At 50.9% G+C, this 13474-nt stretch overlaps 3 protein-coding genes across 3 annotated transcripts; 1 reads left to right on the plus strand and 2 right to left on the minus strand.

The window, feature by feature from the left end:
- Positions 1–1041: 1041 nt before the first annotated feature.
- On the minus strand, positions 1042–3312 carry LOC108865263 (amiloride-sensitive sodium channel subunit alpha-like). Its single transcript, XM_018642130.1, has 11 exons — positions 3188–3312; positions 2995–3052; positions 2799–2929; positions 2552–2658; positions 2297–2457; positions 2095–2193; positions 1804–1991; positions 1628–1693; positions 1442–1514; positions 1195–1346; positions 1042–1099 (listed from the first exon to the last, which is right to left on the minus strand). Exons 1-11 carry the CDS (start codon positions 3310–3312, stop codon positions 1042–1044), a joined length of 1218 nt encoding a protein of 405 aa, XP_018497646.1.
- A 2623-nt stretch (positions 3313–5935) lies between these two features.
- Mys45A (SDA1 domain containing protein Mys45A) lies at positions 5936–9904 on the plus strand. Its single transcript, XM_003739487.1, has 12 exons — positions 5936–6121; positions 6399–6586; positions 6720–6942; positions 7042–7198; positions 7276–7519; positions 7632–7745; positions 7845–7989; positions 8091–8246; positions 8383–8580; positions 8663–9003; positions 9118–9315; positions 9553–9904. Exons 1-12 carry the CDS (start codon positions 6032–6034, stop codon positions 9722–9724), a joined length of 2226 nt encoding a protein of 741 aa, XP_003739535.1. The 5' UTR covers positions 5936–6031; the 3' UTR covers positions 9725–9904.
- Positions 9905–9977: 73 nt separating this feature from the next.
- Positions 9978–12557, minus strand: LOC100897143 (protein crumbs homolog 2). The gene is made up of 5 exons (XM_018642147.1): positions 12410–12557; positions 12021–12263; positions 10962–11099; positions 10729–10874; positions 9978–10571 (listed from the first exon to the last, which is right to left on the minus strand). Exons 2-5 carry the CDS (start codon positions 12021–12023, stop codon positions 10499–10501), a joined length of 360 nt encoding a protein of 119 aa, XP_018497663.1. The 5' UTR covers positions 12024–12263; positions 12410–12557; the 3' UTR covers positions 9978–10498.
- Between the last annotated feature and the right edge of the window lie 917 nt (positions 12558–13474).

The raw sequence follows: 13474 nt of genomic DNA on the forward strand, positions 1-13474 counted from the left end.
TCCGCCTCGCAAGAACAGGTCCCTCTTGAAAGAGTTGAATTACATGAGATGGGATAGGACCGGGGCCGAGGAATCAGTCCATTGCATGTAGGTTTCCGTTATTTGGTCCGCTGTAGCCGAGTCACTCCGCATGGAAGATCCCATAGGGTCGAGGGGACCGAGCTTTCGCTCCGTCATAACAACCGAGTGTCCGTTATATCCGAGTCCATTAGATGCGGTTCTATTGTATCGAGGCTCTGACGAGTCCAGGGTACCGAGGCTCCTCGGGAATGGATGTAGACGGCTAGTCGGACGGACAAACCTAATATTTCCTAAGCTTTGCCTACCTAAACGTAGGCAAAGCATGAAGACTCTTTAGGCGAGGGGGCGGTCGGAGAACAGATGAAGGGAATCAGCTGATCAGAGGATATCACTTTTTTAGAATTTATTGACTGCCCTGAGATCGCATCACGGAGCAGGATACCTGTGAGAGAATACTTGTCTCTCTCAGAGAATCGGGGGATTTCGACGATCCGAGTGCATCTCAAGTCCTCTATTTGGCTTCCCGCGGACCCGGAATAGGCATCAGCATTAGAGTAACTGAGCTCGGCGATGCCCGGAGCGAATATCACACCTGATACCTCGAATGCTGAGCTCTGACGCCCGGAGCCGCTAAAAGCCTCCGTAGCTCTCCTCGCAGGAGAACCGACGGTCCGGATCCTTCCCTGAAGAGATTCCTTCTTAGGGCGGGTTCGAGAGAGAAATTTTACTCCTTGTTAAAAAGATGTGGCCTGCACATTCCTTCCAGCAGTTGAGATCGAACTAACCATAATAGAGCCCTCACGGGAAGCCCATGAAGGGACTCCGTTGAACAAGTCTTGAATGGCCTGAAAGTCATCGTCCGGCTCTCCGGGACGTTCCCATGCCCTTTTGCCGCGTCGACTCCCGGGCCGACCGCCCAAGCCTGAGCTCAAGGGCTAATGGCGGAATCGCTGCCTCGGCTTCAAACATCTCGAAATCAGTCACTGATCTACGTGTCTAAGGAAACAGTGATATTTTCTTTTATTCTGGATCCATCGTCGCATCCCCCTGGCCTGTCATAGGGGGCTCGGGAGTCGGCCTGTAAGGAGCCGAACTTGAAAGCGGGAAATTGCTTATGAGCCACTTGGTTTTCGAGCATCCATAATATCGATGATGCAAACTGACGACACTTACGCCACCAGCATTCCGACATAGGACTTCATGGAGTGCTTTATGAAGCGTTTGTTCGTTGCGTACCAACTCTCGAAACTGAGAAGGGTATCCAAGTACGCAATGCCTATCCAGGTGCCCATATACGCGCCGATATAGGCCAAGCACTCTGTGTACTGCAACGAAGCGGGAAACGGGACACCGATCAGCAGGGGGACGACCGAGAACATATTCACTCGAGTAGCAAACTTATGTTCTTTGATTGACTCACAGTGAAAGCCGGGACGTATTTCGTGACTTCTTCGGCGTCCGATCCGAAACTCAACTTCAAGGTGAATTTATTTCTGCGGAGGAGAAAGATCGTTCAGGACTTACTACAGGTCATAAGCTCTCGGGAGCTCGGGCATGGGCGTCGCTTAAGTAGAAAACTGTAGCCAGCGATCGCTAGGATACAAACTTTTTATCGCTGGTTGACCCGCTCTCCAAACCGAGACTCACGAGCTTGAGGTCGTAGGATATCTGTCTGTAATACGTGGAGGAAATAAGAGCAATATGTCAATTATTATTATTATCGCATGGGGGATCTCCTCGCTCAACAAGTTCCTCGACTCGAATTATTTCGCGGTCACTCACTCGCAGGGCATCCCGCATATTTTTTCGCAGACCTTGTAAACGTCACTCGCGTACATCATGTGACCGCAGCTGTCGCCGTAGGTGAAGTTACAAATCGGATATCTCTGATGCCCCGCGTACTCGTGTGCGGACCGTATACAACCACACCTTTTCAGTTCGAGGTGCATGCTGCAGTTCTGAAGGCATAGCTGGAAGAGACGCAATACATCATCCGGAAGTCGTCATCAGGAATTGCGACTCAGAGCCCAGACCCCACTAAACTTGCGGCGAGTCCCTCCCCTCTTCTCTTACATCGAAATTCAGGTAGCCTCCGAATTCTTGCTTGTAGCCGAGAGCTCCGTAGTCCACGCACTTCGATTTGTAGGGGGCCTTCAAACGACGAATGCGCTGCTGCAAATCAGCGAAGGAGTGCTGATTGTAAGGCTCTCCAAGGTGCGCCTGTCCCCCGCCGTGCTCGGTTTAGGAAGTAATTTTGAGCAAGATTGGAACCTACTTGCTTCATCGCCACTTCGAAGACCGCGCCAGGCTGCATCGTGATAGCGGTCAGCCGGTCCGGAGGAGCCGAATTCGGCGCATGAACGACCAGAGGGAACACATTGGTCGGCATGAACGTTATGACGCGACTCCGATTGAGCTTGTACTTGAGTTCGAGTTCTGTCGAAAGAACAGCGACCTCGAATCGCATACGTTGATACATATTTCGTTCCCGGGGACCCGATGTTGGGGAGAACGTGGAGTTTCCACTCACCATACATCCAAGGATAGGGACACGTAGATACGACTTTATTTTGGTATTGAGTGACATCGACCGTGTAACACAGCTGGGACGGCATTCGGAAATAAGTCGCTCGCATGCTGAAAAAGGTCCAGATGCAGCGCGCACAATCTCGGAGCGTCGTTCCTCGTCTTTTCAGACGCAGATGACCCAACCCACTGCCAATGCAATCACCATGAGGAACCGAGACAATTCCAAAGGAGCGAAGCGAAGAACTCACGCGTCTTTGCACTTGAACGATTTGCACGAGGGATGCTTCATTGTGCAGTCAAATAAATCGCTCGGCGGGAAAGCGCCGAATTTTCGCAGCTCAGGATTGGTTTGTACGTAATACAGCCCAATGGAGTATGTCTGGAAGCGAATTACGTTAACAGCAGCACCGGGGAGATCGAGATCCATGTTCGACGTAGACTCACCATATCGCTTCGAGAGCATCTGTTATTCGTGTAGGCGCAGGTCCTCACTGAGTCCATCCTGCGAAATACGGAAGCCCATCTGGTGAGCGGGACGAGCATTGTTTAATGTTTCTAGGCTCCGAACTCTGGTCTTGCCGAACTCTGTATGCAATGTAACCACGACCCATAAGCGATTCTTCCGCAGCGACATTACCAAGCGTCAAGACAAATGGTCACCCCGGGAAAAACGATATTCTCCCGGTACTCTTCCTCGACCGAAATAGCGAAGTTGAACTCCTTATAATGTTTGTAGATGCCGATAAACTGAATGAAAAACATCACGACACAGGCGAGAAAAACCGCGATTCTGAACCATGGGATCTGATTCCAATGGTTCCTCACGTAGCTCGTGAGGAACCGGAAAAATCCTCGCCAGAGTGTCCCGCAAAGCATTTCGAGCGTGGCAGGCGAAGAATCTATTCACTTTATGGTCGAAAGGAAGTCTCAGACTCAACTTTTGATTGGAATACTCATCGGCGAAGGTCGAACGATATGATCGAACTTTCCGTGTCGATGTCTCTCGACATCAAACATTGCGAGTTCACAATGCGACTGTCTCGAGACGGGGTCAGCGGCACTCGTTCGCGGTCGGAGTCGAAAACTCATGGTTATCGAGCAGAATTCTTCGTATATCTAACCACGCTATATTTCCCTCACAGACACGGTGTGTCACGGGGCGCTCTGAGAAATTCGTTTCAAATATAAAAGTTCGGGGGCGGACTTCGATTCGGAGCTCAGACCGTGACCGCCGCTCCACCCTCTTCCAGAGACATCCTATTGAATCGCCGGCAAACAATTAGAGATGAATTAAATGTCTTTAAATATTTCAACATCTCGAGGTTCAGAGCGCTTGTTGAGGTCTCAATTCTCCAAAATCATCCCCTGCGCCGATACATCGGATTCCGACTCTACGCACAGCATTTTTGTGAGGATTTCTCGATCTGGAGGAATAGTAATGCCGCTCCTTCGAGGTCAGGACTTAGCTGGCGATGCTGCAGAGAGCTTTCTCCGTGAAAGAGCGCGAGCAGCCGAGGAGTCAGCACGTGCATAGTGAGGGGTTCCTGCGACCGCGCATGGCTTTCGCGCCTGCGTATTGGCCCGGAAGGACATTGCTCATCGGAGGAGCTTCCGGAGGCTTCGAGCTACGGAGCGGAGGATTTCTTTCGGGGGTCGGCGGGAGTTTGCAGCGCCGATAGAGGTCATGATGGGCAATGAGCGGATTCAAGATGGAGCTCGAAGATGGGAACAGAATTCATCCTGTGAGGAAAACGGAGTAGACGTAGGGAAAAATCCTGCTAGGGACGTATTCGCTCACTGATTGGATTTCTCCCCATGCAGGGCCCTCGAGATTGTCCCGGAAAGTACCGACGAATTCTCCGGGAGCTGCTCCTGTATTGGCTCCGAATACCGAGGGTCCGTCTCAGGGTCTTCAGTTCCCACAAAGACCTAGGCCGGAAGGTCGGAATACCGGAGATGCGGAGCGAGCTACACAGGTTGAACTTCACCGAGCTCCGCTCTTCCTTGGGGTCACAAGTATTCATGAGGGTCAGTTTGGGACGGACGAAAATTCCACGGTCAATCAATGCAGAATTGAGCGCTTTCTCCGCATCCAGCCGTCCGGGGTTCCGAGGGTCGATTGTACGAATTCATCGCACGTCGATTCGGTTTGAATTTCCCAAACTTCGGCAACATCACCGAGCCACGAAAAAGCGTACCGTTCGACCCATTGATGACCACCGATGGGGACCTTGAGTGCAAGTATAATCCTTGAGCGTCTCTATCAATCAGAAAGTCCCTCGGAGAGTTGCCGATCAAACCTCAAGCTGTGCATCTATTGGCTATCGCATCGGCGAATTCCATTCGAATCAAAAGTCGGAGCTCAGACTCTCCAATTCACTTGTCTTATGACTTATGATGATAGAGCCAGCTTCACCAAGCCAGCAGTCGGTGAATTTGTCGACGCACCCTGCAAGATGCGTGTCACACCCCCCAATTAAGGGTCTTCACACCATCACTGCCTGAAGCTCTCACGTGCGAGGAAGGAGGAAGCGTGAGTAACCTTTCAATTCATTCTTTATTCATTCAATTCGAGAAACTATCGGCTGAACTAGACGAATTCACCTGCAAATGCGAAGGAAATTTCATGAGCTTATGAAGTGTCAGGAACCCTGACATGTTCATGGATACGAGACTTCCGCGGGAAACGTCCCTCGAGAATCATCGGGAGACCAGACTCGAACAGGCGCTAATGTACTCACTCTGCTTCTTCTTCTGTCTTGTATTTCGAATTGTAAACGGGCACATACTGGAGAACAGCTTTCCAGTTGGTGAAATAGCATAGGAGCAGCCCTCCTGTCGCGCCGTAGGCGGCAGCCGACCGGGCCCTGCGAAGGGAATGATAACTTGAACAAATACTGATTCCCTCTCAATCCGCTCCGACTGTAGTTCACCCCGAACGCTCCCTCTGAGGGGACTCTCGATTATCAAATCTTACTCACCAAATTCTGGCGAGTTCTTGGAGCTGAGGCATGATCCTAAAAGAGCGGTCTGGCTCTCAGAAATAGAACGGAATCACTGTCGACAGTCGACGACCGATTCGTTCGACAAAAGCTATAGATCGACCTTCCTGCGTCCGTCCGAAAAGTTCAGCGCTGATGGCAGTAGTGCGATGCGACTCGGCGCCTAGAGAGTCTGGGGTGTCCAGAACTCGGTCCAGAGAGAACTACGCGGCGGAACGTCTTCGAACTGAGGTTGATTCCGCGAGTTTCACGTTCGCGTCCAGAGAGAATCGTTCAGAACCTTAATCGAGAGCCGTAAATGAATCAGGTGCGCCGAGAAATGCGGCGTCGCGAACAAAAGTCACGTAGTTGTAAACAGTCCTGTCCGCTGTGGTTTCGGTATGCGCACATGGCTCGTGTTTCGAAAAGGACCTGCACTTAGAGCCGTCCGAGAAAAAAGGAAGCTCTTCGAATTTTCGACAGGTTTTCATCTGGACAAGATGAAGCCTCGTCACAATAATCAGTTGGCACACTCGTTGCCTCAGCTGCAAAATCTCGTGAAACGGGATCCGCCTTCGTATAAGGATGAGGTGAGTCCTCGGAATGTGTTCGAAAGCAACACGCGTTCCATTCCTCGAACATCTGATATCTTGAGGAGCTTGAACGTCTCGTACTCGAGCGCCGTGTCAATCCATGACTCGAAGTCGGCTTCGTGCCCCGCTTGATGGACGAGAAGAACGAGCTCTCAATTATGGTTCCCAGAGCCGTGCCATCGCGCTTGCGGCTCCTCATAAATGTTCTCACCGGCTCGGCAGTCTCGGGCACAGAACTCACAGATGTAACAACGGAAGTTTTGTTCCATCGTAGGTCCGCCAGCAGTATTCGCATTATCGAACGCTCTACGCGCAGCCATCGGAATACACCTCGGATAAATTTGAAGAGCTCATCATGTTCCTGGCAAATGTTTGCAAGCATTACGACTTCAAGGATCAGTTCATTCAAGATTGCATGGAACTCTTGAAGAGCCAAGCCCACGTGCTGACGGCTGATACGAGGTTCGTAGCGTGACATTCTCTCCCCGAATGAGCTTGCAAACGTGCTAGCTACGAGTAGTCTCTACCTCGTCTGAGAAACAGCCTCCTGATCACCTCGACTCGCTTGGGTATATTCTTCGACTTGATATTTCAGACTCTGCATCTGTCGCGCGCTGATCATGATGAGAAACAAGGGGCTGCTCGAACCTCTGCCCCTGTTGGAGCTTTACTTCGGCATGTTCAGAGTGAAATTCGATAAGAATCTCCGGGAATTCCTCAAGCAGCACATAATCGCCGACATAAAGAACACAAATCAAAAGACGAAATCGACAAAGCTCAACAACACCCTGCAAAACTTCATGTTCACGGTGTTGAAGGTTAGTGTCGCTTGCTCTTCCCGTAAGGCGCTGACCCAATAACTGACGGCCTAGGCAGACATATATTACGATGATTCTCATTCATATATCGATCCTCAGGACAGCGATACACAGGCTGCGAAGCAGTCCTTGGATTGCGTGGTTGCTCTCTATCAGAAGCAGGTATGGAACGATGCGAAAACCGTGAATGTGATCGCGACCGCGTGCTTCCACCCCGAAGTCAAAGTTATGGCAACGGCGGTGAAGTTCTTTCTCGGTGAGTCTTTCTCGTTTCGATGGACAATGCCTGGTCGGAAATAAGGATAAATCATCGAGCCTGTTCCCGTCATCCAGGCTGTGATGAGGAACCTCAACAGAACGACTCCGACTCGGACAGTGATTCCGACGCTCCTGATCTCAAGGACGCCTTGATGACGCACAAGATCAACAAGAAGTCCCGGAAACGCCAACGCTGGTTGGAGAACATCAAGAAGAAAGCGAAGAAAGCCAAGAAATCAGACAAAGCTCCCAGTTTCAACTTCTCCGCGCTCCACTTGATACACGATCCGCAGACTATGGCTGAGAAACTTCTGAAGAGGTATGTGCAGGTGTGGCTCCTGTGGTCATCGAGCCAACGTGAACTTCGCGCCGTCTTTTGGGAAACGCTACCGACGTACCTTTCAAACCCGATCACCCTCTTTCCCCGACAGATTGGAGAAACTCAATGAGCGATTCGAGGTCAAGTTGATGATTTTGAACCTCATCTCGAGGCTAATCGGAGTCCATCAACTCATTTTGTTCAACTTCTATCCCATAATTCTGAGGTTCGTAGTGAGCGTAATTTCTAGATTCGCGAATTGTCTTGCGAGGATCGAGCTTTGAATGAAACCATTCTCCATCAATCATCTTCGACCCATCTGCAGGTACGTCCAGCCTCATCAGAGAGAGGTGACGAAACTGCTCCAATACGCCGCCCAGGCCTGTCATGAATTGGTTCCTCCGGACATACTCGAGCCCGTGGTCAAAGCCGTGGCGAATAATTTCGTCAGTGAGCGGAATTCTGTCGAGGTGAGCTTCCCTCCTGCGACCTGACGTCTGGAAGCGACTTTGTTCGATTTCAATGATGGTGGGTTCGCCGACTAACGAGAGAGATTTCCTCCTCTCATTAGGTCATGACGGTAGGTTTGAACGCGATCAGGGAAATCTGCTCGCGCGCTCCCCTGGCTATCGGTGAAGACCTTCTGCAAGATCTTGTCATGTACCGGACTTTCCGAGACAAGAATGTCAGCACTGCTGCACGGAGCATCGTCGCTCTCTACAGACAGGCAAGTTTTCCTCTCTAGAATCGGGGGGCTGCCGGAGCGAATTCGGCAGGCCTTCCGACCAATCAGGTCCCCCGACTGCCATCGTTATCCTGGCGATTGCCCGGTGTGAACTGAACATCTGAACTGAAAATTATAGGTGAACCCTGAGCTCTTGAAGAGGAAGTACAGGGCAAGGCCCACCGCAGAGCAGCAAGAGACCATACACCTGAAGAAGTATGGACAGACGGTTGCTGCAGATTTCGTGTCAGGAGCGGAAGTACTGAACGAAGACTCTGGGAATGATGAAGACGACTCTGACGAAGAGCAACCTAACGATAGCGAGGATGGCGAATGGGTGGGTCTTCACTCGATTCAATCGATGGCACTGCTGGAATCGCCCATGTCGAGATCGAGCCGTAAGGAACGGATATTTCCAGATTGACGTGAGCCACAGCGAGGACGAAGCGCCAGCTGAGAGGCCGGAAGAGGACGACGAGAATGACGATTGTGAGGAATCGGACGAAGAGGAGGATGTCGAATACGATGATGAAGAAGGCGATTGTGGCGAGGATGACGAGGCTGGAGACGAAGCAGACGGACCCGCTCGGAAGAAGCTCAGAAAGGAAGGGGCCGATGAGAACACGCCCGTATTGAGTCTCGAGGAACGACGGGAGAAGGCCAAGATGATCTCTTCGACGAGGATCCTTTCGCAAAAGGAATTCCAGAAAGTTCGAGCCGCGCAACTGGCGAAGAAAGTCAATGTAGCTCTTCCTCGGAGGTTAGTCGTCTTCCGACGGAAATCGAGGACAGACAGATGCATTTCTGAACATTATCAGGAAAAAAACAGCTGGAGTTGAGAAATGGAGTCCCCTAACGAAGGTTTCGATTCCAGATTCGTGAAGAAGAAGAATGGCACTCCAACCGAGACAGTCCTGGATCCCGAGTCGGGTCTGATCGTGGATTCGGCGCTCCGGAAAGAGACCGTCGCTCTGAGAGACATCGAGAAGTTGTCCAAGAACCTCAAAAACGACAAGGCCGCTCGGCTAGCGTCGATTCAAGCGGGTCGAGAAGGACGCGAGAAATATGGAGGGTGAGTCAGATTGGCGGAGACAGATCTCCGAGTCAATCTCTCGAAATGCTTTGGGTGCCCTTCCCGAGGTCGGCCAACGCGCCAGATCTCGAGCCAAATAGTTGGTGTTTTTTTGGCGGGATTCATCGTTCACAAGATCAGAAATGCACGATTCGTGTGGTCGCCATTGAAGAAAAGCTCCGCGGGCATTTCGAGGGGGATTCGCGGCAGTCTCTTATGTCTCTCATTGAATTTCAGGTACAAGCAGAAGAAGGCTGAATACGCATCGCTGAGTAACAAACAGAAACGCAAAACCAAGTCGTACAACATGATCAAGCATAAGGCTAGATCCAAGGTCAAGCGCAGCTTCCGGGACAAACAGCAAGCCCTGAAAGTTTCGCTCAAGAAGATCATCAAGCATAAATACTGATTCTCTACGTTTGGATGTACATTTTGGGAGGTTGGGTGCGAGGCTTTTGTTGGCTGAGACTTGATGACGCGGGGCAATCCACTGACGTGACGTTGTCGATAATGTTGATTTTGTACCTTAACGACGAAAACTGATGAGGCTCCGTCAGTCACTCGTTCCGAATAAACAATCTTCTGCCGTGCGAAAAATTCGCGGTCCGATGTTCTTCTCGGAACTCAGAAAGTGACCACGCGAATCGTTTCTTCAGTTGCAAACTTTAACGTTTATTTCTCCAAGGTGGGCCATGGTGAGAACATTCGGATAACCCGCTGCCATATTCGCCAGAATCGATGATCTCCAATAGGTAGATCATTCCAGAAGCCCAACACTCGCGTATACTCTGATCGAAAAATTATAGAACATCGCTAAATTATAGAACATCGCGGAAGGGATGATGGGACATTTCTACAAGACGTCGTCGCTGGACCTACGGTATGACCAGGTTGACGTGAGACCTGTGGTTCGGGAGTTGAGCAAGGCACTCCACGGATTTCGAGGCAGTTTCGACGGATCTCCAAACGAATGGGATACCGACCATAAAATCGTGAAGATTTGCATTCAGGTGCCCCGAGGAACTGTTCTGAACGAATCCTGAGGATGACTAGACGGTCTGACAACCCGCATGTTCAGATCCCGATACGGGCTATCGGCTGGAGGGGCCGAAAGTCAGGGATGACCTTCACGCGCCGGACGAAGCGGATATCATCTGTAGGGAGCTCCGTGTTCCCAGGTCCATTAAATTAGGCGCTCTATCGGAGGAGGTTTTAGAACGTGATTCATTTCGAAGCGTCGTCCATTCTGTTCTTCTCTGGAAGTTTGAGAGAATTCTTTTGCAGAATTTCCGGTGCTTGCTGACAATCTTTAATTTCCCTTCCCCCGAGATTCTTATCCCGTCTTTCGAGCCGCATCGCCTCTGACGTGGAAGAACTTCTGTTTCCATATGAATTTCCAGAAGCGGCCCTCACCTTGATGGGCTGTAAGTTCCATGCTGACGGCGTTTTTCTTTGGCTTTCCTCACCACAAAATAGGTCACTACCAAGAGACCAACAATTAACAAAACTGCACAACAAATGCCGGCGATCAAAGCCGCGGGAGAATCCACCAGCAGGACCTGCGGGAGGAGAACAAAATGAGTGCGTCCCCCTGACAAGGAAGTCCTCTGTGTTCTGAGAAATATAATGAGAATGGGTTCACCTACCCCCTCGCACTGTCCCCCTCTGAATCCTGGGGGGCATATGCACTGGTATTCAGAGAAGTCGTCGAGTGGACTACAAGTGCCTCCGTTCTTGCAGGGGTTGTTCTCGCAGGGGTCCGGAGGTAACGAAGTTGTCTCTGACTGGAGAGACGGAAGAATTGTTAGAGAATGTAGCTGAGCCAGAACTGGAGGAATTCCTCAACTTCTTATTCCTGAGCTGTCGTGAGTTCTCATTCTGCCGGCCATCGAGTGAGGGAATTCGATTAAACTCGATTGCCGGTACGGGTCTCCGGAATCTATGATTTGTGTAAGCGATGAGAGAACTAACAAGATTATGCGCTGTAGGGTTCGCTTGAGCTCTCCGAATTATCTCAGAATTTCGCCGTGGTAATGAGTCAGAGCCTAAAGCGAGTGGAACAGCCTTTGAATGACTCCCAGGGCATGACTCGTTTGACGGAGGAATAAAATCCAATGCTCCAATGCGAATCCAAATATGCTCCATTGAGTGAATTCTCGGAGCATCGGCTCTAAGCATCTCCCAATCGACGCATACTTCCAGGGAGACTACGATCGAGTTACTATGCCACGACCAATACACTGGTTTCTGGGATCCGGAGCATAGAAGGGTTCCGGAGCGATGTTCCCAATTACATCACGTTACGTGAAGACCGTCGAGGCTTGTCTAAGAACGCCAGGAATCGATAGCGCCGATCGCACTGCCCATCTGTTCGCACGCTAAGATTTCCTAAACACAACTCAAAGACATTCGCTCCTCGAGATGTGTGAAAATTGTTTTCAAATGACTCGATTCAAGTCCTCCGTTTCACGAATCAGCTGGTTCTTATGGGCACTCAGACGAGCGCGTGCTCGCATGGGAGCATCTAGAAGTAGATAACCAGAGCTCGACGTTCATCATCTCGAGGTCGAACATCGAGGCGTGAGCGATCGAATGATTCGATGCACCGTTCCGATCATCGATCTCAGGGAGGGAGTCTCATTATTCAGGTGGTGGGAAGTTCAAGCGGGGGAAACTCTGAGAAACGATCAGGTCCAGGAACTCACCATTGCCTGACGTCGGTACTCGTCGAACGGTGAATTAAGGCGCCATAATGCTCCTCTATGACATGCGTTTGATGAAGTATCGAGCGTTCCTGTCAGACAGATGCCACTTTCTTCGACTGAGCTGACACGCCTCTGGCGCTGTGCAGATCTCGAGAAAATTGCGCAGATTTTGGTCCTCCTCCTCGACGTCGCATTTCCATTGCCGCCGCTCTATTGACGCTTGAATAACGCTCGTTACGTGCGCTGTAATGAGAAAATGCATGTACTGTACTGGATTCTGAGAGCTCTGACAATATTCTTCCCTGGAAGAACACTTCCAGTCCCGCTCCGATACGACAATGCATACGTCCCGGCCGCGTCCATGCATCTCTAATAAAATGGAGACGGACCCGCCATAGAACAAACAACCATCCGGAGCAGAAGGGAGACGTTACTCTGCTATCGGGCCTTGTTCTGATCGTAGACGAGCATCTGCATCTTTGGCCGGCCGGGCTATTGGCCGAATACGTCATGGACCTGCCAGAAACCTGTAAAGCGCGGCCTTCGCATTACAACGCACCCGGACCCACATTGTCACTTTGACTCAATTTGGAACAAGTCGCGCCGAATGTGAGTGAGTGTTTGCTGTCACTGGCGACTGCGAAATTCCTCACGGTTCCCGGTCGTAAATCGTTCCCTCAAGTTAAGCCTGTGTCCCGTGCACTCGCCTATGCTCGTTCACTTACGGCCGGACTTGGAATACGCGAACACACCAGCAAACACGCCGAGAGGATAGTCGCCCAAGGATTATCCGTATTTCAGGATTAGATTGCCACAGTCGCTGCCCTAGCGATTCGACAGCGCTAGACGGGACTTGAGCGAGCGACGAGGCGAGTGTTGTTCGTCGTCTAGGGATTTCAAGTTTTTCCCCTCCCACTCTGAGGAGGTAGGCGATGGAACGAGGCGGAATATAAATTATTTTTTTCTGAGGTTAATGCCGGCCCCAGTGACAAGTTTCACGATGCTGTGCCGCCTCGCTGACGATCGACGGCGCCGAATGTGAAATTCTGGGGAAAGTTTCCGAGCGACTGAAATTCGCTCACGAGCAACACTGAGGTACCTACTGTGGCCACCTTCGCGGCGTAATATTATTGGACCGGTGATGAAATTTCACCGAATCATGACTTTCTATAAGTTTGTTTCTCGACGAGCCTCAACGCCCCGCATGGGCTGCCCTTCCAAATTCATGCTTGAGCACCTCGAGCGAGCGCGTGCCGTGACCGCTCCGCCGGAGACGGCGAACAGACTGTCATTCTTCCGTGCAGAATCAACTAGAGCATTTGGGCGCCTCAAATCGTATCTACGCGGCGCCGACCTCGAGTCTCAGCGCTTCCGCGTCTACAGCCTTACCTCGCTCGACAGGATGTCCTGCTCAGGGCATTTGTTCCATCCATGGATGTTTTTGCATCACTTAT

This window comes from Galendromus occidentalis, unplaced genomic scaffold (assembly GCF_000255335.2).
Source record: "Galendromus occidentalis unplaced genomic scaffold, Mocc_1.1 scf7180000076543, whole genome shotgun sequence".
In the NCBI taxonomy this organism is placed as follows: Eukaryota; Metazoa; Arthropoda; class Arachnida; order Mesostigmata; family Phytoseiidae; genus Galendromus; species Galendromus occidentalis.